At 37.8% G+C, this 25,402-nt stretch overlaps 1 protein-coding gene across 3 annotated transcripts; it reads left to right on the forward strand.

Moving 5' to 3' along the window:
• Positions 1-2: 2 nt before the first annotated feature.
• Positions 3-24,589, forward strand: C9H11orf54 (chromosome 9 C11orf54 homolog). 3 transcript variants are annotated; one of them, XM_060160224.1, is made up of 10 exons: positions 15-102; positions 5,493-5,636; positions 5,954-6,015; positions 13,914-14,012; positions 17,086-17,159; positions 17,343-17,444; positions 18,535-18,711; positions 20,123-20,272; positions 23,195-23,311; positions 24,244-24,589. In XM_060160224.1, exons 3-10 carry the CDS (start codon positions 5,961-5,963, stop codon positions 24,415-24,417), a joined length of 948 nt encoding a protein of 315 aa, XP_060016207.1. In that variant the 5' UTR covers positions 15-102; positions 5,493-5,636; positions 5,954-5,960; the 3' UTR covers positions 24,418-24,589. The 3 variants fall into 3 exon arrangements, with proteins under 3 accessions (XP_060016205.1, XP_060016208.1, XP_060016207.1); XM_060160222.1 differs by lacking the exon at positions 5,493-5,636 and having other exon boundaries at positions 3-102; XM_060160225.1 differs by lacking the exons at positions 5,493-5,636; positions 18,535-18,711 and having other exon boundaries at positions 3-102.
• Positions 24,590-25,402: the final 813 nt, after the last annotated feature.

A 25,402-nucleotide genomic window follows, 5' to 3' on the forward strand; every position in this document is an offset into this window, starting at 1 on the left:
GAGCGATTTCGAGTGGGCAGGGTCTGATCTCCAGGATCCAGAGGAGGCGGAGTTGACTGAGGCAAGATCGGGTTTTAGGTTTAGGCTTCCCTCACGGATTAGGTAAGTGGAGTAGACAAGAATGTTTCGGTAAACTACAAGAAATAAATTGTGGGGTCAGGTGAACGGAATGACTGTGAGCTGCAAGGAAACAGGCACTCCACCTGCTTTGCTTCCAGTGGTCTCGCCTTGGCTGAGCTGTCCTCTGACTTACCAAAATCTGATCTCGAGTGTGTGTGTGGGGGTGTGCGTGTGTGTACGGTGCCAGGTGTGTTTTGTCATATTATGTCTACTTTTGCCTTCAGAAATCTCCTCTGCGTTAAATTGTAAGACGATCATGCTTTGACCGAGACTCAAAATGTGTAACCTTTGTACTGGAAGCCAGTGTTACCCCGTAGTACATCCAGGTCACCTCTCCCCTTCGGACTTTTGTTAACTACTCTTTCACTCAGAGCTAAGTGTCAGCCTCCCAGGGGTTGGTTAACATATCACAAGAGATACCAGCGGCGAATTTTTTTGTTTGTTTTCTCCCTTAGTTCCCTGAATGATTAATGAATGTTAAGATAAACGTTTAAACTAGTTTAGTTTTGGTATTTTGGGTTTTTTTTCCCCACAGTAGTTACAAAAAGGAATGAGCTGGCTTGATTTGTCCACTTTCAGACCTCTTGTATCATATGAAAAAACCAGGAAAGCCGTCTAGTCTTCATCTATGGTTAGTGTCATCTTCGGATTGGACAGACCTGGAGGGTAATCTAGCCTCTTTAACTCAGTTTTGCTCTAAATGTTGGACAATTCCAGGCACAGACAGTCTAGTCTTCTAGGCATTATGAAGTACCGTTAGCTCCAGAACAGGGATTGCATGTCTTATTCACTGCCATGTTCCATAACATGCCTGCCTATGTAATTTGTGAGTCTCAGTACGAAATGAAAATGCAGGGCCCCTTGTTCAAAACGCAGGGGGAAAGTGCCATTAAAGGTACTAAAATATAAGCCGTCTCCTTTCTTCTGTAGTATCTCTTTCCACTTGTCATGATGTTTTAATTAATAGCATTAATTTGCTATTATTAATTATTAATGACATTAATTCTATTTTATTGATTTATTATTAATCACTAACTATACTATTATTAATTAATAGCATTAATTTGCTATTTATTGTCACTCTAAGTAAAGAAAAATTGAGTTTAACTCATTAGCATGAGATTTACCACTCTATATTCTGCAATACCAGTTTTAAATACAAACAAAAGAACATTTAGCTTGTACGCAGAATTACTGAAATTTCACAATTCATACTATGTAGGCATATGTATTTTGTTCTTACTAGAACACTGGATACTGCACAAAACTAGCACCCCTGTATTTATTTTATTTTTCCATGCGTCCACATTCTACCGGCACTATGGAATCCAGGGAATTTGAGTCTCAATGAACTCCCTTGGACTGTGCATCCACCAGCATTCTACGCTCACAGGACTTAAACGCTTTTTGTGAATGGGAAGCAAGGAGTGGTGGTGGACATGCACATAGACCCTCTCTCCTCTGATCCCAAGCATGTTCCATTGTCCTATCCATCTTAAAAGTTCAAATATAAAGTTAAGAATTTTTTTTAATATTTATTTAATTTATTTATTTGTCTGCACCAGGTCTTAGTTGCGGCATACGGGGTCTTCATTGTGGCATGCAGGCTCTTAGTTATGGCATGCGGAATCTAGTTCCCTGACCAGGGATTGAACCTGGGCCCCCTGCATTGGGAGCCTGCAGTCTTAACCACTGGATCACCAGGGAAGTCCCTAAAGTTAAGAATTTAAAGATGGTGGCAATGGAGCATAAACCACGTGCTATTCTGAGCACATGGTCCTGTGTAACTTCACTAGTTGCACATCCATGGAGCCAGCCATGTCCCAGAGCCTTATGAGTCTAGAATATCATAAATGTTCAATAAAAAAAACTAAGGCTGAACTGGTATCCATTGTATGCTAGGTACTTGGAAGACAAATATGAGAAATACAGTCCTATCTTCAGAGATCACAGTCTAAGGGACAGAAACAAAGCAAACAGATGACCAGAGGTATACTGAGTGCTATAAGGTTGCTCTATACAAACTTCCCCTTATTGTGAGCTGAATTGTATCATTCCCTCACCAGTTAATGGCAAGGTATAATGTGATGAGTTCTGGGTTTACAGTGGGCTAGATTTGGTTTTGAATTCTGTTTCTGCCACTTAATAGCTGAGTGATCTGGAGTAAATAATATATTCTCTCTGGCCTATTTCCTCTTGTAAAATGAGAAGGATAATATGTCGTTGTGTGAGGTTTTGAAAGAATGTCTGTAAAGTGTCTAACATACTGTCTGGTTTACAGAATGCAGTTTGTCAATAGTTATCGGCCATAGTTGGTCTACCCCTTTAGGCATTGCCTCTGCAGCTCCATTTATCCTTCTGCCTCCTATCTTCCATTCTTCCCTTCTCTAGACCCTACTTCTGGGCCACTGACTCCCAGCAGTGGAATCTGGAGAGTAAATGTTGTTTGCCTCCATGTGGCCCAAAGCTGTCCTCCTAGAGGCACTCTGGATTTGTATTAGAACTTTTCTAACCCTTTTCTCTCATCACTCCAACTCCAACCTCCTCTTCCCTATCTCTCACTCACACAGAAACACACTTATACACACTACCACGCTGCCTTCTGGGCTTTTGGCTTGCATTTCTAAACCAGTTATTCAGACTGTAGCCTCCTAGGGTTGGAATTTGTTTCTGTTTTGGTGGGGAAAGAAAACAAAAACCTGACCTTTGAAAGATAGTAAAGGGTGTAAAATTAGTGATGCAGGAGATGTAGATGGGCCGCAGGCTGAGCAGCTGAAATCTGTCCTGTGTGGGCAGCTACTCCAAGATAAGATAATGCCAGGAGCTGGGAGGAGCTGAGTCCCACCCAGAAAAAAGATAAAGAGAGCACAGATTTCTCATTCTCAAGGTCAAGGAGTTCTTCCCAACTATACAGGTACAGAAAGGCTGGGGGTGTAGGGAAGGGAGGGGGCACCACCCCATAGTAGGTGATGTCAACCTTCCCATAGGTCTCTGCATTAAGAGATGTGTGCACATACAGGGGAGAACCCTGAGTTATACCAAATACGGCCTCAGAGCCAGGCAAAGCAAGACATTGGCCAGAGGAAACCCCCAAGAAATGCCCCATGTAAGTGATTTAAACTACCACAAAGACACAACTCTTAGTCCACCCATGTGTGTCTATTCACATGTACTTTTTTCCCTCCTAATAAACACTTTGCTTGTTTCACTACTTTCAGTCTCTTTGTTGAAATTAACTTTTACAAATAAGACAAGCCAGGGGCCTTGTCACTAGCCACTGGCCCTCGTGGTGTAGGGGCTAAGATTCAGTGCTCTCACTGCCATGGCCTGCCTTCGCTGGGGAACGAGATCTTGCTTCAAGCCCCTGCAGGCCGAGGCCACCTGAGATCATTAGGATTGTATTTAATTTAAACTTGAGTCTTTATTATTCCTACTGTAAGTAGAAATATCTAGAGTGCTTTTATTATCTTCATTTTAAGTAAACATGTATTCACTGAGCAGATTTTCACAAGTTCTTAATTAGTACTTGCTGGTTTCTAATAAAGAAAATATAAGATGATGGGCCTTCCCTTGTGGTCCAGTGGTTAACACTCCATGCTTCCACTGCTGGGAATCCACTCCTGGTCTGGGAACTAGGATTCTGCATGCCTCGCAGAGCAGCCAAAAAAAAAAAAAGAAGAAAAAGAAAGAAAAAATATAAGATGTCAACATTTAGAAAATCTAGGTGAAGCATATATGAGATTATTTGTACATATTTTCTGTCCATCTGAAATTATTTCAAGAAAGTTAAAATGGTTCATTCCTAAACAATTATAGCTTATTCAATTCGAAAATATATTTTCGGGAATTCCCTGGCCGTCCAATGGTTAGGAGTCCATGCTTCGCTTTCACTGCCGAGGGCCAGGGTTTGATCCCTGGTCAGGGAACTAATATCCTGCAAGCCGCAATGCACGGCCAAAAAAAAATAAAATATATTTGAGATCATCTAACTATGATTATATAGGGTTTGGGGCCCATTATCAACACTTTACATTTTCTTTGGGAGACCAAATTATGCATATTAAGTAAATAAAGGGTAATAAAGTATTATCTGATAAAGTACTAAAGAAATGTCTGGTCTTAAATGTATGTTTGTGGAGGATGTGTTATTTGATATCATCAAAATTAGAAATCCAGTTTCTAAGAAAACTGAATCTTTGGAAAATTAAAAAAAAATTTTTTTTGGAAGAGTATTTCAAGTGATGTTGAAGGACCATCTTTCACTTACTAAGTAATGGTATATCAGAGATTATTCACATTAACGAGGTATTTCATTAACAATTTTAATGAGAACTCCAACAGTGTTCTTAGAAACAGCCTTAAGAGTTTTGTCTTTATTCCTTGTTGTGATTGGCCTCCAGTGGGATTCCCCGCCCACCTCATATTACTTTTGTTTGTTTGGGTTTTTTTGCCTGCATTTTATTTAACTCTCTCTGCTTGCACACCTCATCACCTGTACACTTGAGGTAAGATACTAATCTCTGTGCATATATGTCTACTTATTGTAAAATATATTTAGCATATATTTTTTAAAAATCAAATTATAATTGGTTAGGTTATCAGAATAATTGGACATTGAAGCTGTTTACCAAGAAAATGTTCATTTGTAAATGAAATAATTTGAATTTCAAAAGCTAATAATTTGTAGGAGTTTCCATTTCTCTTAGTAATTTAAATTTTCTCTTGTAAAAGTGATAGTCTAAGAAACTTGTTTAACTTTTAGCCTAAATGTCAAATATAGAATAGAAAACACAAATAAATGATCTATTATAGAAGTACCTGAGCATCCTGTACTGTTATCTACAACCATTTAAACACTTATTCATAAACCTTAATAACTACCTTTGCTTCAGGATCTATATTCTTTAAATCAACCATTAGAAAGCTGCATGTTCAATCCAGATACATGACTGAAGAAAATGAATCATGTGCCCTCTTGGTTTGGTATTCCTCTTGTCTATTTTAAATGTCAGCTATTTAAGGTACTAGTATTGAAATAGGTTACTTGGACATTTCTCACTTGGAATATTAAATACAAGAAGTTATGGTTGCCTTTCTGTGAGGACACCTAAATGCCCTTTTGCCCTCCTTATATAACTGAACTCTTTCATTTCCAGAGCAGCAGCTGTTCATGCTTGGTGCACTGCAATAATTAGCCTACAATTGCTTTATTTTGTACATCCTCGTGAAACCTCAAAACTCAGATTGGGACTTGAGCCCATGGGCTGAGACTTGACCCCAGCCAAAACTCAGATTGGGACTTGAACACACTGTACTTTGAGATCACACACTCAGGACTTAACGAAGCTCAGGTTCTTTATGTCTCATCACAGAAAGAATTCATTGAGAGACAAAGTGATAGGTAAGAAGTGGATTTTTTTAGAGAGACACACTCCATAGACAGAATGAGGTCCATCTCAAAAGGTGAGATGGCCTTGGGAGAAACACACTCCACAGAGTGTGGAACATCTCAGAAGGTGAGAGGCCCCGAAATATGGGGTAGTTTTTATGGACTGGGTAATTTCATAGGCTAATGAGTGGGAGGGTTATTCCAGCTATTTGGGGGAAGGGGCAGAGAATTCCAGGAATTGGGCCACTGCCCACTTTTGGCCATTTATGGTCATGGCACCTGTGGGTGTGTCATTTAGATGCTAATGCATTACAATGAGCATATAATGAGGCTCAAGTTCTACTGGAAGTCTGCCATCTTGGACCTAATTGGTTCTAATTTTTGTGTCCCCCAACAGCTCTGTCATTCTTTTAAAGGTTGTGTCCTGCCCCCTTCCTGTTTCAGAAAGAAGATGTCTTGTGCTGAGTATTCTTTTCATGTGCCAAGTCTAGAGGAGCTTGTTGGAGGTAAATGCAATACTGAGTTTTTTAATTATCCTAAGGAAAAAAATTTTTAAATAAAAACATTCTAAGATAAGCTTTATGCAATAGTACTTTCAATACAGAACTAATTTTCCTTTTCTGTATTTGTTCTGTACTGTTTTTATTGAGAGAGTCCAAAACTCTGCCCCTCAAAAAAAATCTAAATTCACGATTCAAAGATTCTTGATGAGATACGAACTTTACAGAATGAAAATGAATATGGTAACCCACGATTTAAATATGTGTGGTGCCCAAAGAGTTGTACAATATTGCTTTATTAACTTTTTTTTAACATCTTTATTGGAGTATAATTGCTTTACAGTGTTGTGTTAGTTTCTGCTGTATACCAACTGAATCAGCTATATGCAAACATATATCCCCATATCCCCTCCCTTTTGCGTCTCCCTCCCACCCGCCTTATCCCACCCCTCTAGGTGCTCGCAAAACACCGAGCTAATCTCCCTGTGCCATGCAGCTGCTTCCCATTAGCTATCTATTTAACATCTGGTCCTGTATATATGTCAGTGCTGCTGTTTTACTTCGTCCCAGCTTACCCTTCCCCCTCCCCGTATCCTCAAGTCCATTCTCTACATCTGCGTCTTTATTCCTGTCGGGCCCCTACGTTCTTCAGAACCATTTTTTTTTTTTTTTAGATTCCATATATATGTGTTAGCATATGGTATTTGTTTTTCTCTTTCTGACTTACTTCACTCTGTATGACAGACTCTAGGTCCATCCACCTCACTACAAATACTCAATTTCGTTTCTTTTTATGGCTGAGTAATATTCCATTGTATATATATGCCACATCTTCTTTATCCATTCATCTGTCGATGGACACTTAGGTTGCCTCCATGTCCTGGCTATTGTAAATAGTGCTGCAGTGAACATTGTGGTACATGACTCTTTCTGAATTATAGTTTTGTCACGGTATATGCCCAGTAGTGGGATTGCTGAGTCATATGGTAGTTCTATTTTTAGTTTTTTAAGAAACCTCCATAATGTTCTCCATAGTGACTGTACCAATTTACATTCCCACCAATAGTGCAAGAGGGTTTCCTTTTCTCCACAACCTCTCCAGCATTTATTGTTTGTAGATTTTTTGATGATGGCCATTCTGACTGGTGTGAGATGATTCTCACTGTAGTTTTGATTTGTATTTCTCTAATGATTAATGATGTTGAACATTCTTTCATGTGTTCGTTGGCAATTTGTATATCTTCTTTGGAGAAATGTCTATTTAGGTCTTCTGCCCATTTTTGGATTGGGTTGTTTGTTTTTTGTTATTGAGCTGCATGAGCTGCTTGTAAATTTTGGAGATTAACCTTTTGTCAGTTGCTTTGTTTGCAAGTACTTTCTCTGATTCTGAGTGTTCTTTTCATCGTTTTTTATTATTTCCTTTGCTGTGCAAAAGCTTATAACTTTCATTAGATCCCATTTGTTTATATTTGTTTTTATTTCCATTTCTTTAGGAGGTGGGTCAAAAGGGATCTTGCTGTAATTTATGTCATAGAGTGTTCTGCCTATGTTTTCCTCTAAGAGTTTTATGCTGTCTGGCCTTACATTTAGGTCTCTAATCCATTTTGAATTTATTTTTGTGTATGGTGTTAGGGAGTGTTCTAATTTCATTCTTTTACATGTAGCTGTCCAGTTTTCCCAGCACCACTTATTGAAGAGACTGTCTTTTCTCCATTGTATACTCTTGCCTCCTTTATCAAAGATAAGGTGACCATATATGCATGGGTTTATCGCTGGGCTTTCTATCCGGTTCCATTGATGTATATTTCTGTTTTTGTGCCAGTACCATATTATCTTGATTACTGTAGCTTTGTAGTATAGTCTGAGGTCAGGGAGGCTGATTCCTCCAGCTCCGTTTTTCTTCCTCAATCTTGCTTTGGCTATTCGGGGTCTTTTATTTTATTTTATTTTTTCGGGGTCCTTTATATTTCCATACAAATTGTGAATTTTTTTGTTCTACTTCTGTGAAAAATGCCATTGGTAGTTTGATAGGGATTGCATTGAATCTGTAGATTGCTTTGGGTAGAGTAGAGTCATTTTCACAATGTTATTCTTCCAATCCAAGAACATAGTATATCTCTCCATCTGTTTGTGTCATCTTTAATTTCTTTCATCAGTGTCTTATAGTTTTCTGTATACAGGTCTTTTGTTTCCTTAGGTAGGTTTATTCCTAGGTATTTTATTCTTTTTGTTGCAGTGGTAAATGGGAGTGTTTCTTTAATTTGTATTTCAGAGTTTTCATCATTAGTGTATAGGAATGAAAGAGATTTCTGTGCATTAATTTTGTACCCTGCTACTTTACCAAATTCATTGATTAGCTCTAGTAGTTTTCTGGTAGCATCTTCAGGATTCTCTATATATAGTATCATGTCATCTGCAAACAGTGACAGTTTTACTTCTTTTTTTTTTTATTTCTTCTTTTCTGATTTGGATTCCTTTTATTTCTTTTCTTCTCTGATTGCTGTAGCTAAAACTTCCAAAACTATGTTGAATAATACTGGTGAGAATGGGCAAACTTGTCTTGTTCCTGATCTTAGAGGAAATGGTTTCAGTTTCCAGAAACCATGGTTTCACCATTGAGAACGATGTTGGCTGTGGCTTTGTCATATATGGCCTTTATTATGTTGAGGTAGGTTCCTTCTATGCCTACTTTCTGGAGAGTTTTTATCATAAATGGGTGTTGAATTTTGTCAAAAGCTTTTTCTGCATATATTGAGATGATCATATGGTTTTTATCCTTCAATTTGTTAATATGGTGTATCACATTGATTGATTTGTGTATATTGAAGAATCCTTGCATTCCTGGGACAAACCCCATGTGATCATGGTGTATGATCCTTTTAATGTGCTGGTGGATTCTGTTTGCTAGTATTTTGTTGAGGATTTTTGCATCTATGTTCATCAGAGATATTGGCCTGTAATTTCTTTTGTTGTGACATCTTTCTTTGGTTTTGGTATCAGGGTGATGGTGGCCTTGTAGAATGAGTTTGGGAGTGTTCCTCCCTCTGCTATATTTTGGAAGAGTTTGAGAAGGATAGATGTTAGCTCTTCTCTAAATGTTTGATAGAATTTGCCTGTGGAGCCATCTGGTCCTGGGCTTTTGTTTGTTGGAAGATTTTTAATCACAGTTTCAATTTCAATGCTTGTGATTGGTCTGTTTATATTTTCTATTTCTTCCTGGTTCATATTCAGAAGGTTGTGCTTTTCTAAGAATTTGTCCATTTCTTCCAGGTTGTCCATTATATTGGCATATAGTTGCTTGTAGTAATCTCTTATGATCCTTTGTATTTCTGAAGTGTCAGTTGTTACTTCTTTTTCATTTCTAATTCTGTTGATTTGAGTCTTCTCTCTTTTTTTCTCGATGAGTCAATTTTATTTATCTTGTCAAAGAACCAGCTTTTAGTTTTATTGATCTTTGCTATCATTTCCTTCATTTCTTTTTCATTTATTTCTGATCTGATCTTTATAATTTCTTTCCTTCTGCTAACTTTGGGTGTTTTTTGTTCTTCTCTCTCTACTGCTTTAGGTGTAAGGTTAGGTTGTTTATTTGAGATTTTTCTTGTTTCCTGAGGTAGGATTGTATTCCTATAAACTTCCCTCTTAGAACTGTTTTTGCTGCATCACATAGGTTTTGGATCATTGTGTTTTGTCATTTGTTTCTAGGTATTTTTTTATTTCCTCTTTGATTTCTTCAGTGATCTCTTGGTTATTTGGTAGTGTATTGTTTAGCCTCCACGTGTTTGTATTTTTTACAGTTTTTTTCCTGTAATTGATATCTAGTCTCATAGCATTGTGGTCGGAAAAGATACTTGATATGATTTCAATTTTCTTAAATTTACCAAGGCTTGATTTGTGACCCAAGATATGGTGTATCCTGGAGAATGTTTCATGGGCACTTGAGAAGAAAGTGTATTCTGTTGTTTTTGGATGGAATGTCCTATAAATATCAATTAAGTCCATCTTGTTTAATGTATCATTTAAAGCTTGTGTTTCCCTATTTATATTCATTTTGGATGATCTGTCCATTGGTGAAAGTAGGGTGTTAAATTTCCCTATTATGATTGTGTTCCTGGTGATTTCCCCTTTTATGGCTGTTAGTATTTGCCTTATGTATTGAGATGCTCCTATGTTGGGTGCATAAATATTTACAATTGTTATATCTTCTTGTTGGATTGATCCCTTGATCATTATGTAAGTGTCCTTCTTTGTCTCTTGTAATAGTCATTATTTTAAAGTCTATTTTGTCAGATATGAGAATTGCTACTCCAGCTTTCTTTTGATTTCCATTTGCATGGAATATCTTTTTCCATCCCCTCACTTTCAGTCTGTATGTGTCGCTAGGTCTGAAGTGGGTCTCTTGTAGACAACATATGTACAGGTCTTGTATTTGTATCCATTTAGCCAGTCTATGTCTTTTGGTTGGAGCATTTAATCCATTTACATTTAAGGTAATTATCAATATGTATGTTCCTATTACCATTTTCTGAATTGTTTTGGGTTTGTTTTTGTAGGTCTTCTCCTTCTCTTGTGTTTCCTGCCTAGAGAAGTTCCTTTAGCATTTGTTGTAAAGCTGGTTTGGTGGTGCTGAATTCTCTTAACTTTTGCTCATCTGTAAAGATTTTAATTTCTCTGTCAAATCTGAATGAGATCCTTGCTGGGCAGAGTAATCTTGGTTATAGTTTTTTCTTCTCATCACTTTAAATATGTCCTGCCACTCCCTGCTGGCTTGCAGTTTCTGCTGAAATATCAGCTGTTAACCTTATGGGGATTCCTGTGTATGTTATCTGTTGCTTTTCCCTTGCTGATTTCAATATTTTTTCTTTGTATTTAATTTTTGATAGTTTGATTAATATGTGTCTCGGCATGCTTCTCTTTGGGTTTACCCTGTATGGTACCCTCTGTTCTTCCTGGACTTGATTCACTATTTCCTTCCCCATGTTAGGGAAGTTTTCGATGATAATATCTTCAAATATTTTCTCAGACCCTTTCTTTTTCTCTTCTTCTTCTGGAACCCCTATAATTAGAATGTTGGTGCATTTAATGTTGTCCCAGAGGTCTCTGAGACTGTTCTCAATTCTTTTCATTCTTTTTTCTTTATTCTGCTCCCTGGTAATTATTTCCACCATTTTATCTTCCAGCTCACTTATCCGTTCTTCTGCCTCAGTTATTCTGTTATTGATTCCTTCTAGAGTATTTTAAATTTCAGTTATTGTGTGGTTCATCACTGTTTGTTTGCTCTTTAGTTCTTCTAGATCCTTGTGAAATGTTTCTTGTATTTTCTCCATCCTGTTTCTGAGATTTTGGATTATCTTTACTTAAAGATACAATAGTATCTTTACTATTACTCTGAATTCTTTTTCAGGTAGCTTGCCTATTTCATCTTCATTTATTTGGTCTTGATGGTTTTTACCTTGCTCCTTCATCTGTAACAAATTTTTTTGTCATTTCTTTTTTTTTTTTTTTTTTTTTTTAATGGGTGGTGCTGTATTCCTGTCTTACTGGTTGTTTGGCCTGAGATGTCCAGCACTGGAGTTTGCATGCAGTTGGATAGAGCTGGGTCTTGATGCTGATATGAAGATTTCCTGGAGGTGTCACTCCAATTGATATTCCATTGGGTCTGAGGTTCTGTGTTAGTCCAGCGGTTTGGACTCAGAGCTCCCACCAAAGGAGTTCGGGCCCGACCTCCAGTCTGGGAACCAAGATCCTGCAAGCTTCGTGGCACAGTAAAAAAAAAAGGGGGGGGGAAGAAAGAAAGAAAAAATGGAGCAGTACAATATGAAAGAATATAAAATAAATTAGAAAGATAAAAAATATGTTAGAAAAATAAAATTATAATTGAAACAACTGCAACAAGGTAAAATAACAGAAAAAAGAAAAATAAATAAAGGTGCAGGGGAACAAGCCAAAAGGAGAGATCACTAACAAAGTATAAAGAATAAAATAAAATTAGAAAAATAAAAGATTAGGAAAAAATAAAAATATAAAAGAATCGACAACAATGAATCTACAAGGTAAAACAGAGCCCCAATCTAAAAGAAGAAAAAAAAAAAGTCTTGGCTATAGGGGTAGAGTTTAGGCAGGGGGTGGAACTTAGGCAGAGGTGGGGTTTTGGGTGGGGTCGCACCTAGGCGGGTGGAGGTGTGACATTTGAGCATGGGGCAGGGCCTAGGCAGGGTGGTGTTGGAGCATGGGGCGGGGCCTCTGCTTAGGACCTGTGCAGAAGGGGAGAGGTAGCACGTTGAAAGGAGGGCCCCTGGAGTGTGGAGTTCCGGAGTTTGGAGGCAGGGCCCTGAGTGAGGGTGTGTGGGTGGGGTTTATGCCCAGCACATTGGAGGGGGTCTCAGAGGGGGTCTTCGAGTGTAGAGGTGGGGCCCTGGGTGGGGGTGTAGGGGTGAGGCTTAGGCTCTGCATGGCAGGAGAGAGGCTCCAAGGGCAGAGGATTAAGCCCTGGAGCCCAACAGGCTCCCTGGTGCCTAAGAGGACAGGGAAAGCAGTGGCCCCGTCCCCTTCCGTTCGTTTGTGCCCCTCCCCCACTGTCTCCCCCAGGGTCTCCCCCATCACTGCTAGAATCCTAACCATGACTGGGTCCCACTGGGCGTTACACTGGGAGTAGTAACTCCTTCCCTCCCCTGGCTACCCCTCAGGGGTGCCGGTGCCATAGGTCCAGCCTTTACTTTTGCTCCCCCTTCCCTCCCTCTCGCTCCCTCAGGACCCACACAGCTGGAGGGGGCCTAGGTGGGCAGAGGATCAGGCCCGGGATCTCAACAGGTTCCTGGGGGTCCAAGTGGGCAGGGGAAACCTGGCCATGCTCCCTTTTGATCCTCTGCCCTCCCAGTGGTTCCCCAATTTCCCCCTTCGCGTGTGGGATCCCTTCCCCTCCCCCAGCCGCCCAAGAGGTGACCACTGTTCTGAACTGTTCTAACCTGTTAGAACCTTAGATTAGCTGCCTGTCTTTGAAATACATATGAGTCATATAACACATACTTTCATGTCTTCCTTTTTTTTTTTTTTTGCGGTACGCGGGCCTCTTACTGTTGTGGCCTCTCCCGTTGCGGGGCACAGGCTCCGGACGTGCAGGCTCAGTGGCCATGGCTCACAGGCCCAGCCGCTCCGCGGCATGTGGTATCTTCCCGGACCGGGGCACGAACCCGTGTCCCCTGCATCAGCAGGCGGACTCTCAACCACTGCGCCACCAGGGAAGCCCCATGTCTTACTTCTTTTGCTCAACGTTTTTTCTGTAAGCATTAATGAAGGTGTTGCATGTAATTGCTTACTTTCTTGCGGTTTAAATACTTACATTTCAATACTTGGAATCCTCTCCCTAAAAGAAACGTAGTCCTCACCTGAGTGCAGTGTTTATCTTCAGTGGTTTCTAATCACTACAGTTTACAGTGTTATTTATGGAAGTATTTATGTACCTTAATATATGTATCTTGTGATTAATTATGTGTCCAGTTTCTGATTGTATTCATTAATAAGACCATTTCCCCCTCCTTTTGTTTGTTTGGCTGCGCTGCACAGCATGTGGGGAGCACCCCCTGCAGTGGAAGTGCTGAGTCTTAACTGCTGGACCACCAAGGAAGTCCCTTATCCCCCTCCTTTTAAGTTACACAAGTTTAGGGACTTCCCTGGCGGTCCAGCAGTTAAGACTCCATGCTTCCACTGCAGGGGGCGCAGGTTCCGTCCCTGGTCAGGGAACTAAGATTCCACATGCCATGTGGCGCATCCAAAAAATAAAAAAAAAAAAAGTAGTAAATTACACAAGTTTAGTTTGGAAGTATGACACACAAAACAGTTGAGGGAAGACTTGATATGTGATGACAAATTTCTACCTAATGTTTAACCCTTTTCCTTGTCTTTATTAGTTCTGCAGAAGGGGCTAACGGATAACTTTGCTGATGTCCAGGTCTCTGTAGTTGATTGCCCTAATTTGACCAAGGAGCCATTTACCTTTCCCGTAAAAGGTAAGCAATATCTGCAAAGGATATTGACCCAACTTTTAGATTAAATTGTGCTTAATTTCTGTGTTTTCTAATATTGGTCAAATTTCATTTTATACCCTTGTAGAAAAATACGTTTTTTTATGTACTTTTGTAACTTTTACAGGTTATATAGTAGATATTCAATAGGTTAGAATCCTGAATATCACATGAGAGTTTTGTTTTTAATCATTCAAGTGACTGTTATGGAAACTTACTGTAATTTTTATTTATTTATTTATTTATTTATTTATTTATTTATTTATTATTCATTCATTCATTCAAGACCAGAAGGGATCTTAAAAGCCTTGTATTTATTTGAATCATCCATTAAATACTAATATCCTTTCAACAAATTTGTCAAGTGATTATCCAGCCAGTGTTTAAAGTGAGAAGGGAAATTAATATTGATGCTGAAACTCAGCCTCTGTGCAGCACTGCCAAATTGAATCTCAGAGACGAGAGTTTTGGGTGAAGTAGAAAAGAATACTTTTATTGCTTTGCCAGGCAAAGGGGGCCACAGAGGGCTAATGCCCTCAAAACTGTCCCAAACTCAGTGGGGGGGCAGGTGTGGGGAGTCTTACAGTCAAGGGGAGGGGCTTCTCATAAGGATCAGAGTGCTTGCAAGGCCTGCATTCCTTCAGTCTAAGGATCATCTCAGGTGGTCCCGTGATCTATGGTTCTCTATGTTATTGAACTGTAACCTTCTCTCTGGAATGAAGAATGTTTCATCAAGTGGTTAACATCTTCCATGTGGTAGGGGTTTTAGTTCTGCACAAGAGCTCAAAGATATAGTTATGTATATCCAGTGAGGAGGAACCAGGACCCTGCCCCAAGGCTACACTATCGTTTCTTGACTGCTCCTCCCTTGTCTCTTCATCCCCTCCCTTCCCTGATTAGCAACTGTTTGAACCTGCCCTGTGGAACTCAGGGAAGGTCACCGAAGCTGAATGAAGCCTATTTCTTACCAACAAAAAAACAGGGGACACGAAAAGACTTTTGTGCCCAGGAGCCCCACAGGGTCCTGCTCGGTTTCTTTTTTTTTTTTTGAATTTTATTTATTTTTTTATACAGCAGGTTCTTATTAGTTATCCATTTTATACATATTAGTGTATATATGTCAATCCCAATCTCCCAATTCATCCCACCACCACCACCACCACTGCCCCCCACCCACCCCCCCTGCCACACACACCCCTGCCACTTTCCCCTCCTTGGTGTCCATACGTTTGTGCTCTACATCTGTGTCTCTATTTTTGCCCTGCAAACCGGTTCATCTGTACCATTCAGTTTCAATATTAAGTAAATATAATTTGTCAGACAGTATGATGGATATCTATATTTGATGTCTTAATTTTTATACTAACACTGCAAGGTGAGTACTAGCCCCAGTTTATAGATGAGAAAACTGAAGCTGAAGAGAGTCTAAGTAATCTCAGTGGGAATCATAATCAGGATTCAAATCCAGATCTGTCTGCTTCCAAAGTCCAACATTCTCTCATTATACCCTACTGTAATGAGGAATTTGGAAACAGTCACACTTACTCACTCTTTTTATTATGTAATTGACATCTTTGTTAAAAAGCAGTTTTACGTAGAAATCCTGGACTCTAGTTCTTTCTCTGCCACTTAAGGTTTCATTACCCTGGGTAAGCCAATTAATGTATCTGGGCTTCAGATACATTAAAATGGGGGTGGGGGGAGTGAGATTTGGGTTAAATGTTCTTTTTGGGTCTTTCTAGTTCAAACAGTCTTTGATTTTAAGTAGACCTGTAAATTCTAGAAGTTTTATGTACCAGATGGCAATATCTCTTCACACCTTAAAAGCATTTATCATAATACTTTTTTTGTTGTTTTATGTTTTGGTTTTTTGGCCCTGAGGCATGTGGGCTCTTAGCTCCCCCACCAGGGATTGAACCTGCACCCCCTGCATTGGAAGGCGAAGTCTTAACCACCGGACTGCCAGGGAAGTCCCTATCATAATACTTTTTTATAGCTCTGTTTCTTCCAATTATAAGGGTAATATATTTTACCCCAAAATAAATAATTGATTAAATAATTCAAATAAAAACCAGAAAACACAGAAGAGTACAGGAAAAATAGTTAATCTTAATTTTGTCACCCAAAGGGTTGGTTTGAAAGAGTTTTCTAGGTTCTTGTCAATAATTTGTGAGTCTTTAAATTACATACTAAGGAAGCCAGATATGTATGCATGTTACATATATGATCTTTCATAAACATATTTAGGTACTTTCTACATGAACTGGTCTTGTCACTAGTGATCTTGGCGTGTTTACTAGTATTATTTCGTCGTTTTACCCGAAAACCAGGTTCACCTCTTGGTGGGTGTTGAGCCAATAGACACAACCAAAGCACTAGAGAAGGAAGGACTTATTGTCACTTGCAGCAAGTAAGGAGAACACTGGGGGATCTTTTCCCAAACAGTGTCTAGCTGTACCTGTGACATTTAATTAAAAATGTAAGTAGAAAGTTCCTAGCATCTGAAGTTACCTAAAATTACTTGTCATTTTTATAAACAACCTTGGAACAAACAACTCTAACAAGAGGACTTCTCAATATGGATTTTTAAAAGAAGTAATATTTTACCAAAATATTTTAAATTAAAATATAATTTTAGCTAAAACCCTCCCTCCCCCAAAAGAAAGATTTTTAAAGGAATAAGTCATTATAGACTAATTCTAGAAACCTCATCCAAACATTGGCTCCAGTTCTAGCCCTTGCCCTATCATCAACTTTCTTTTTTTATATTATTAATTTTTACTGGAGTATAGTTGCTTTACAGTGTTATGTATCATCAACTTTCGATTGCCTTTATGCTACTAACTATATCAAGTCATGCTTGGTTATGACAGTATTAGAAACACAGGAAGTTAGCATAGGACAGGGATCCTAGCTACTTACATTTTCCAACCCCTGCTATTTGTAAAACTATGAACTGAAAAGTTATATACTCTTAATAAATTAGTGTCTTCTGGCATTTTATACTTAAATTTAGATGTTTGCCTATTTTTAAGATGGCTTGTTTTGTTTTTTTTAGGTATCTGTGGGAAAACTAGAATTGCAGAAGTAGGAGGTGTGCCTTACTTATTGCCTCTTACAAATAAAAAAAAAGTAAGTTTCTTTTACTTTTCACATTCACATGAAGATTATGAAAATCGGGTTGATTCCTATTTTTATTATTAGAAAGTCCACTGACCAATGTGACAAGGAAATGTTAATGGATGTAGTAATAAAAAGTAAATCTGGGAATTTATATAAGTAAGATTTAAATAATATGCGTTTTCTCTTGTATAGGTTTATGATCTAAATAAAATTGCAAAAGAAATCCAGCTTCCTGGAGCTTTTGTTCTTGGAGCAGGAGCAGGCCCATTTCAGACTCTTGGATTCAATTCTGAGGTCAGCATATATATAATTACTTTACTTTATTGATTTGACACTTAGTTTGCCTTTTTCCTTTTACTGCCCTATCAGAAATCTTGTCTTCTGAATGAATTGTAAGTGGTTGATGTCATACCTCTCTACAGATTTGTTACTGTTTGATACAATTTGGAGTATAGCACATGCTCCAATTAGTCCAACTGAAATGGAGCACTCATCTCTAATTTAGATTTTCTTATGGCACACGCTCAGTATTCGAGGAGTCCATCGAAGGTCCTACTGTGATTTGCTGAGGACTCTGGACTGTGAAAGATTTCAGTCCTTACACATCAGAGGATTCCTAACTTCTCTATGATCTTTGCTGGTATAAGGGCAGCTTGCAATCAGAAGATGAATGAAATATTTAATGATCTAATCAAATCCCTCTTTCAGACCAAATTGCGGGGACCTACCCCAGTAGTATGATTATTGTTTACAAAAGGTAGTATCTATCACTATGTATGTTAACACATTTCCAACATAAAAACATCACTGTTTCTTCACATCTCACGAACAGGAGAATAACCTGCTCAGTCTGCCCATTCTCTCACAGCCTCTTACATCTGTGACTGTTAGTCAATAATCATACAAGTCCTTTTATAGAAACATTAATATAATTTGCCTAGTGTTCAAGACAGAAAAAGTTTAAAATTTAAGTGAGAAATTTTAAGGACATCTCTGGCGGTCCAGTGGTTAGGACGTGGCGCGGCACTTTCACTGCCAAGGGCCCGGGTTCGATCCCTGGTCAGGGAACTAAGTAAGTAAGTAGGTAAGTAGGTAGGTAAGTAAGTAATAAAATGAGAAATTTTGATGCAAATGTCACAATCTTATAGAAACACTATAATACTGTAAACATTTTCTAAAATTTTTTTTCAGTTTTTTTGATATTTGTAAATCTTTAACATTTTGAATCTGACATTAAATATTTTATTTTTCATGTTTTATTATTAGATCTTGAAATAAAATGTCTTAAAGTCTAGGACAAAATATTTTGTTACATTATTCAAGATCTTCTCTTTGCATAGAGATACTAGGCTTGACTAATTACCTTATTTACTTTTCTTTTCAGTTTATGCCAGTTGTTCAAACAGAAAGTGAACACAAACCTCCTGTGAATGGAAGTTACTTTGCTCATGTTAACTCTGCAGATGGAGGGTGCCTACTTGAGAAATACAGTGAGAAATATCATGATTTTGGGTTTGCATTACTGGCTAATCTTTTTGCCAGTGAAGGCCAACCTGGAAAGGTGATTTTGTTCTAAAAATGCAGTATTCTCCAAGAGTTCTCAGATAGCTAAAAATTTGCATGCTTATTGCTACTACTGTAGTTTTCTTAAGAAAATCCAAAGCTAGCTAAGTCCCAAACCTCTTTAAATAACCCAGTTATGAAAGATTCAGAAAGTACTACAGGCAGAGTGAAAATAATTTGGGCTTCCCTGGTGGCGCAGTGGTTAAGAACCCACCTGCCAATGCAGAGGACACGGGTTCGAGCCCTGGTCTGGGAAGATCCCACATGCCACGGAACAACTAAGCCCGTGCGGCACAACTACTGAAGCCAGCACGCCTACAGCCCACGCTCTGCAACAAGGAAGCGATCGCAACGAGAAGGCCTAGCGCCGCAACGAAGAGCAACCTCCGCTCTCCTCAACTAGAGGAAGCCTGCACGCAGCAACAAAGACACACGCAAACAAAAATTTAAAAAAGAAAAAAAAATAATACTTAGTAAGCAATAGCTTTTTTTCCAAGGAACTAAAATAGGATGTTCCTGTGGGGAGTGAGTTAGTCAAATAGATGAACCATGCAGCTGAAGTAGATAATGTCTGCCTATATAGTTAGTATATATGTAACTTACTCATTTCAGACTGATCAAACATTGATTGAGATAGAAATGGTGGGAGCAAAAAATTATAGAAGAGGTGAGAAGAATTAATGCCTCACTTCATATTTACTTCCTGTTAGTACAAAAAAAAAGGATGATTTCATGTTCCAAAATTGTAATGATGGTCGCACAACTCTATACATATACTGAAACCCATTGAATTGTATACTTGAAATAGGTGGATTGTATGGTATGTGAATTATATCCCCCATAAAGCTGTTATTTTTTTTAAAGATTATTTCAGTTTTAGCTGTTGTGAGAACTCCCAGATCTTGTAGAGATAACTACTTCAGCCACTTTGGGAAATGAGATAGTGAAGCATAAATACCTAATAAAGTGGAGGTAACAGAAGTCCAGATTTTTAAAGGAAATGAGAAAACATAATCATTTCTCCTCCCTCCAGTTATCAGAAGTTAATCCCTTTAAACCAAAGAATTCTCAGTCTTTTACCACCGTGACATATAAGAATCTCTAGAGTTCAGTGTAGAATTTGGCTATAAATTTATAAAATTTAGCTGTAACTCTCTCAGTCCAAGAAAGCACAAATACGACATTATTAGAGTAAATGATACATAATTCATATATATATATATATAAAATACTATATATATTATTAAGACTTAGAGGATTGAGACACTTCTGGTCATATCTGGGTGCTCGAAGCAAACAAGTGAATATTTGCTTGATGGCACTGAATTATATAATGTTTCACTTGGGTAGTTATTTACATAATATTTTGCAGCTTAGAACAATGGTATGTATATTTATGTCCTCTCTAGGTCATTGAGGTGAAAGCCAAAAGAAGAACTGGAAAACTTAACTTTGTGACTTGTATGAGACAGACTCTTGAAAAACATTATGGAGATAAGCCTGTAGGAATGGGAGGTACTTTCGTGATTCAGAAGGGAAAAGTGAAGACTCATATTATGGTAAAGGCCTGTGTGTGTGTGTGTGTGTGCACGTGGTTAAGATCGTAGGATTTTTTTAATATACATTGAGAATTTAACCTTTTTAAAAAATATTTATTTATTTATTTTTGGTTGCATTGGGTCTTAGTTGTGGCACGTGGGATCTTCGTTGCATCATGTAGGGTCTCTAGTTGCGGTATGCCAGCTTCTTAGTGGACTTCTTAGTTGCGGCATGCGAACTCTTAGTTGCAACATGCATACAGGATCTAGTTCCCTGACCAGGGATTGAACTTGGGCCTCCTGCATTGGGAGCACGGAGTCTTACCCACTGGACCACTAGGGAGGACCTGAGAACCCTTTTACTGTGATCAAATTTAAATGACAGACAATACTGTAAAGCAACTTGTATGATAATGTCCAGCTGGAGTCCTTTTTTCATATTAATATATTAGAACTTTCTTCTCAATTTGTTTGTATTAAAGATTGAGATAGATGTGAGTATAAGCCTTAGAAACTGATTATTTTCATTGCTAGAATCCCTATATAGACTTTGCTATTACGATGGTTGTGGTTTTAGGGAAAGAACTCATGAAAATTATAATCTTATGGGCTGACTATAATAAGTTTATAAGGCATTAATGACAGAATACTATATGAAGACAGACCAGGTCATCTAGGATTTTTAAAATAATTTTTGGTAGGTGAGTGAACGAATAAATGAATGAAGTGTAAAAGTGTTATAACTTAATGTCCTTTTTGTTTTAACAATGAAGCCATTAGAAAACGTATTGCTTTGATGGTTTTTATCCTGATAATTTTAAATGGCAAACCAGCTGATTCTGCATAGAAAGACACATTTGTGAAACTACTTACTTTTCCAATTTATGACAAAATTATAGATAAATCTATTTGTAAATGCCAAAGGATTATAGGATTTCTTAAAATTCAAGTAAACAATACTTTATTATTAACTATAGTTACCATGATGTGCATTAGCTCTCTAGAACTCACTCACCTTATAACTGGAAGTTTGTACCCTTTGATCAACATTTCCCCATTTCCCCCACCCCCTCATCCTCTGGCAACCACCATTATACTGTTTCTCTAAGTTGGACTTCTTTAGATTCCACATATAAGTGATACCATGCAGTATTTGACTGTGACTGGCTTATTTCACTTAGTGTTGTATAATGTCCTCCAAGTTCAACTCTATTGTTACAAATGGCAGGATTTGCTCCTTCTTTTAAGCCTGAATAATATTTCATATACATATCACAACTAAAAAGATACAGATAACAATTTCTTTATCCATTCATCTGTTGATGGACACTTAGGTTGTTTCCCAATCTTGGCTAACGTAAATAATGCCACAGTGAACATAGGAGTGCGGATATCTCTTCAAGGTAGTGATTTCATTTCCTTTGGATATATACCCAGCAGAATTGCTGGATCATATGGTGGTTTTATTTTTAATTTTTTGAGGAAGCTCCGTAATGGTCGTGCCAGTTTACATTCCCACTAGCAGTGTACAAGTGTTCTCTTTTCTCCACATCCTCACCAACACTTTTCATCTCTTGCCTTTTTGAGAACAGCCATCTGCACTAGAGTGAGTGATATCTCATGGCTTTGATTTGCATTTACCTGATGAATAGTGATGTTGAGTGCTTTTTCATATACCTGTTGGCCATTTGTATGTCTTCTTTGGAAAAATGTCTAATTCAGTCCTTTGATCATTTTTTAATTGGGCTTTTTTTTTTCCTATTGAATTCCTTATATATTTTGGATATTAACCCCTTATCAGATATATGGTTTGCAAATATTTTCTCTCATTCCATAGGCTGCCTTTTTCATTTTGTTGACTGTTGCCTTTACTGTGCAGAAGCTTTTTAGTTTGACGTAGTCCACCTGTTTATTTTTCCTTTTATTACCTGTACTTTTGACGTCATATCCAAAAAGTCAAATTTAATGTCATGAAACTTCCCTCCTGTTTTCTTCTAAGAGTCTTCGCAGTTTTAGCTATTATATTTAGGTGTCGGATCCATTTTTAGTTAATTTTTGTATATGATATAAAGTAAGGGTCTAACTTTATTTTTTTACATGTGGATATCCAGTTTTCCCAGCACTATTTGTTAAAAAGACAGCCCTTTCTCCATTGAATGGTCATGGCATCCTTGTCAGAAACCATTTGACCATATATGCAAGGGTTTACTTCTGGGATCTCTATTCTATTCCATTGATCTGTATGCCTGTCGTTATGCTAGTATCACACTATTTCGATTACTATAGTTTTGTAGCAAGGCTGATATCAATAAGTGTGAGACCTCCAACTTCCTTCTTCTTTTTCAAGATTGTTTTGGCTGTTTGGGGTCCCTTGAGATTCCATATGAATTTTAGGGTGGATTTTTCTGTTTCTGCAAAAACGTCATTGGGATTTTGACAGGGAACGCAGTGAATCTTTAGATTGCTTTTGATAGTACTGACATGTTAACAATATTAAGTTGTCCAATCCATGAACACAAGATGTCTTTCCACTTACTGGAGTCTTTTAAAATTCGTTTCAGCAATGCTTTGTACTTTTCAGTGTACAAGTCTTTTGCCTCCTTAAGTTTATTCCTAAGTATTTTATTCTGTTTGATGCTTCTACCCCACTTTCAAAGCCTTCCTTTTTTTTTCATTTACCAGTATCAATAATGACATTTAAGACTGGGATGAGGATATACTCATAGGAAAACTGAGAAACTCTTTTATTTATTCATTCATATCTTTTAGTGTGTACACATTGATTGGTGGTCCTTTTGAAAACTAGGGTATATAACTTCTCTTGGTGCCAAAAATAGCAATAGAATGTATAAGAAGTCTTAAAGGTTTTAACAATGAAATTATATATAAATTTTTAGCCTAATAATATTCGATGTTTACTTGTTTAATGTCCTTTTATTGTAGCCAGCAGAATTTTCTTCCTGCCCATTGAACTCTGATGAAGACGTGAATAAATGGTTACGTTTTTATGAGATGAAGGCTCCTTTGGTTTGTCTGCCAGTTTTTATCTCCAGAGACCCAGTAAGTCTATGTCTGTCTTTTACATTGCAATAATGCTTGATTTTTAGAATATTCTTTTAGAATTAGGCACTTTTTGTGTTCTTATTTAAGAACTAGTGTAGTCTGTAGAATTGTCTTAAAAGGTAAGGGAGCAAATATCTGACCACCTATGATTTGGCAGAGCAGATTTTACCTTTGGAGAATTGAAGGCACCGGCATTTTAAATAACACCCAAAGTCACATTATTAAATAGTAGAATCAGAACAGGATTCAGGTGTCCTATCATCTTATTTGCTGTTCTATATACTGTTCATTATATTCTAATATTGTACCCTAGAAAAATAATATAGACTAATTTAAAGCAAATATCTACCAAAATACTGACTATATCTTTTGATCCAGTGATTACATGTCTAGGAATTTATCATTAAATATATGGTTATGTGCATAAAATGACTAATTAAAAGGGTTATTCATGACAGCACTGCTGTAATAGCAGAAGAACTGGAAATAATCTAATGTCAGTTGGAAAGTGGTATGCGCATACAATAGAATACCATAGATATAAAAGAATTAGGAAGCTCTTTTATGTTCTGATATACAAAGATCTGAAAGCTATACTGTTAAATGAAGAAGAGCAACATACAGCACAGTGGGTGCAGAGTACTACCATGCAAGTAATAAATTAAAAATAATCCTTTTGGAAGGATATAGAAGAAGCTGCTTACTTTGGTTGCCTTCTAGGAAAGGAAGTGAGGGCAGGAAATGGAAAGATACATTTTACTGAATATATGCTTTTGCACCCTCTGAATTTTGAATCATGTGACTGTATTACCTACTAAAAAATAAAACAAAAATTATTGTAACATAAATTTAAAAGGTCTCCCATCCCCTTAAACAAGTTCTATACAAAATAATTGGAATACTAACAGATAGCTTCTCTGTTGTCCTAGGGGTTTGATTTGCGGTTGGAGCACACTCATTGTTTTAGTCATCATGGAGAAGGTGGACACTACCATTATGACACCACCCCAGATATAGTGGAATATCTTGGATACTTCTTACCTGCAGAGTTTCTCTATCGCATTGATCAACCAACAGAGACCCATTCATTTGGGCGAGATTAAATCAACTGATACTCGTTTGACTGATTAACTCATTAATTGATACTAATATAAAGCCTAATAGAAATGATCTCACTACTTAATAAGCCCTATTTTTTTCGGCCTTTGAAATGAAAGGTATGTCGACACCGTGCTCTGTATTACTTCACAGATCTATCTGAAAGGGATTATTGGGAACCAAAGACACATGATGGAGATGTTCTTCATTCTTTTTATTTTAAAAATCAGTCTTGGGCTTCCCTGGTGGCACAGTGGTTGAGAGTCCGCCTGCCAATGCAGGGGACACGGGTTCGTGCCCTGGTCTGGGAAGATCCCACATGCCGTGGAGCGGCTGGGCCCGTGGGTCATGGCCACTGAGCCTGCGCGTCCGGAGCCTGTGCTCCGCAACGGGAGAGGCCACAACAGTGAGAGGCCCGCATACCACACACACACAAAAAAATCAGTCTTATGTTTATAATTAAATATAAACAGGATTAAGAATCAAGTGATGATTCCTACTAGCTAATGGCAATAATTTACATTTGTATATTCAGTTTTTCAAGTTAGTCTTACAACTGCTAAGTGGATGTTTCTGGGTATTAGAAAAATCAGTGCTGGAAATGTTGATAGTTGTTAAATCTTTCTACTGAATTTTTAAATCCATTTTAGAAGTCAAAGTACACTTTTTTCATGGAATAAGGTGGTCAGAGGGAGCAACTTTACTCCTTTTGGTGATGTTGAACCATACTCTGAAGTTTGTAATTTGCCTTTAACAAATATTAGCAACCAGATGGTTAGCCATGATTCCTCCTTTGTTTGGACTGTCAATTGGAAGCAGTTTGTGCCTTGTTGGTTATTTGCGAGAAGTGAAAAGAAACAGCATCAAAATACAACCTCGAAGTGAGTATACTTTAATTTATAAATGAGGCTATTGCCAAATATGACTACTATCCTTCATGAAATGTAAAATTATACCTTTACCAATTGTAATGACTGAAGTTTTCCTCAG

This window comes from Lagenorhynchus albirostris, chromosome 9, assembly GCF_949774975.1.
Source record: "Lagenorhynchus albirostris chromosome 9, mLagAlb1.1, whole genome shotgun sequence".
NCBI classification, from domain to species: Eukaryota; Metazoa; Chordata; class Mammalia; order Artiodactyla; family Delphinidae; genus Lagenorhynchus; species Lagenorhynchus albirostris.

Coding starts and splice junctions, on each gene's coding strand:
- C9H11orf54 (XM_060160222.1), top strand. CDS start 5,961: ATGTCTTGTGCTGAGTATTCTTTTCATGTGCCAAGTCTAGAGGAGCTT. Junction 14,013..17,085: donor ATTTACCTTTCCCGTAAAAG/GTAAGCAATATC, acceptor TGTTTTTTTTAG/GTATCTGTGGGAAAACTAGA. Junction 17,160..17,342: donor CTCTTACAAATAAAAAAAAA/GTAAGTTTCTTT, acceptor TCTCTTGTATAG/GTTTATGATCTAAATAAAAT.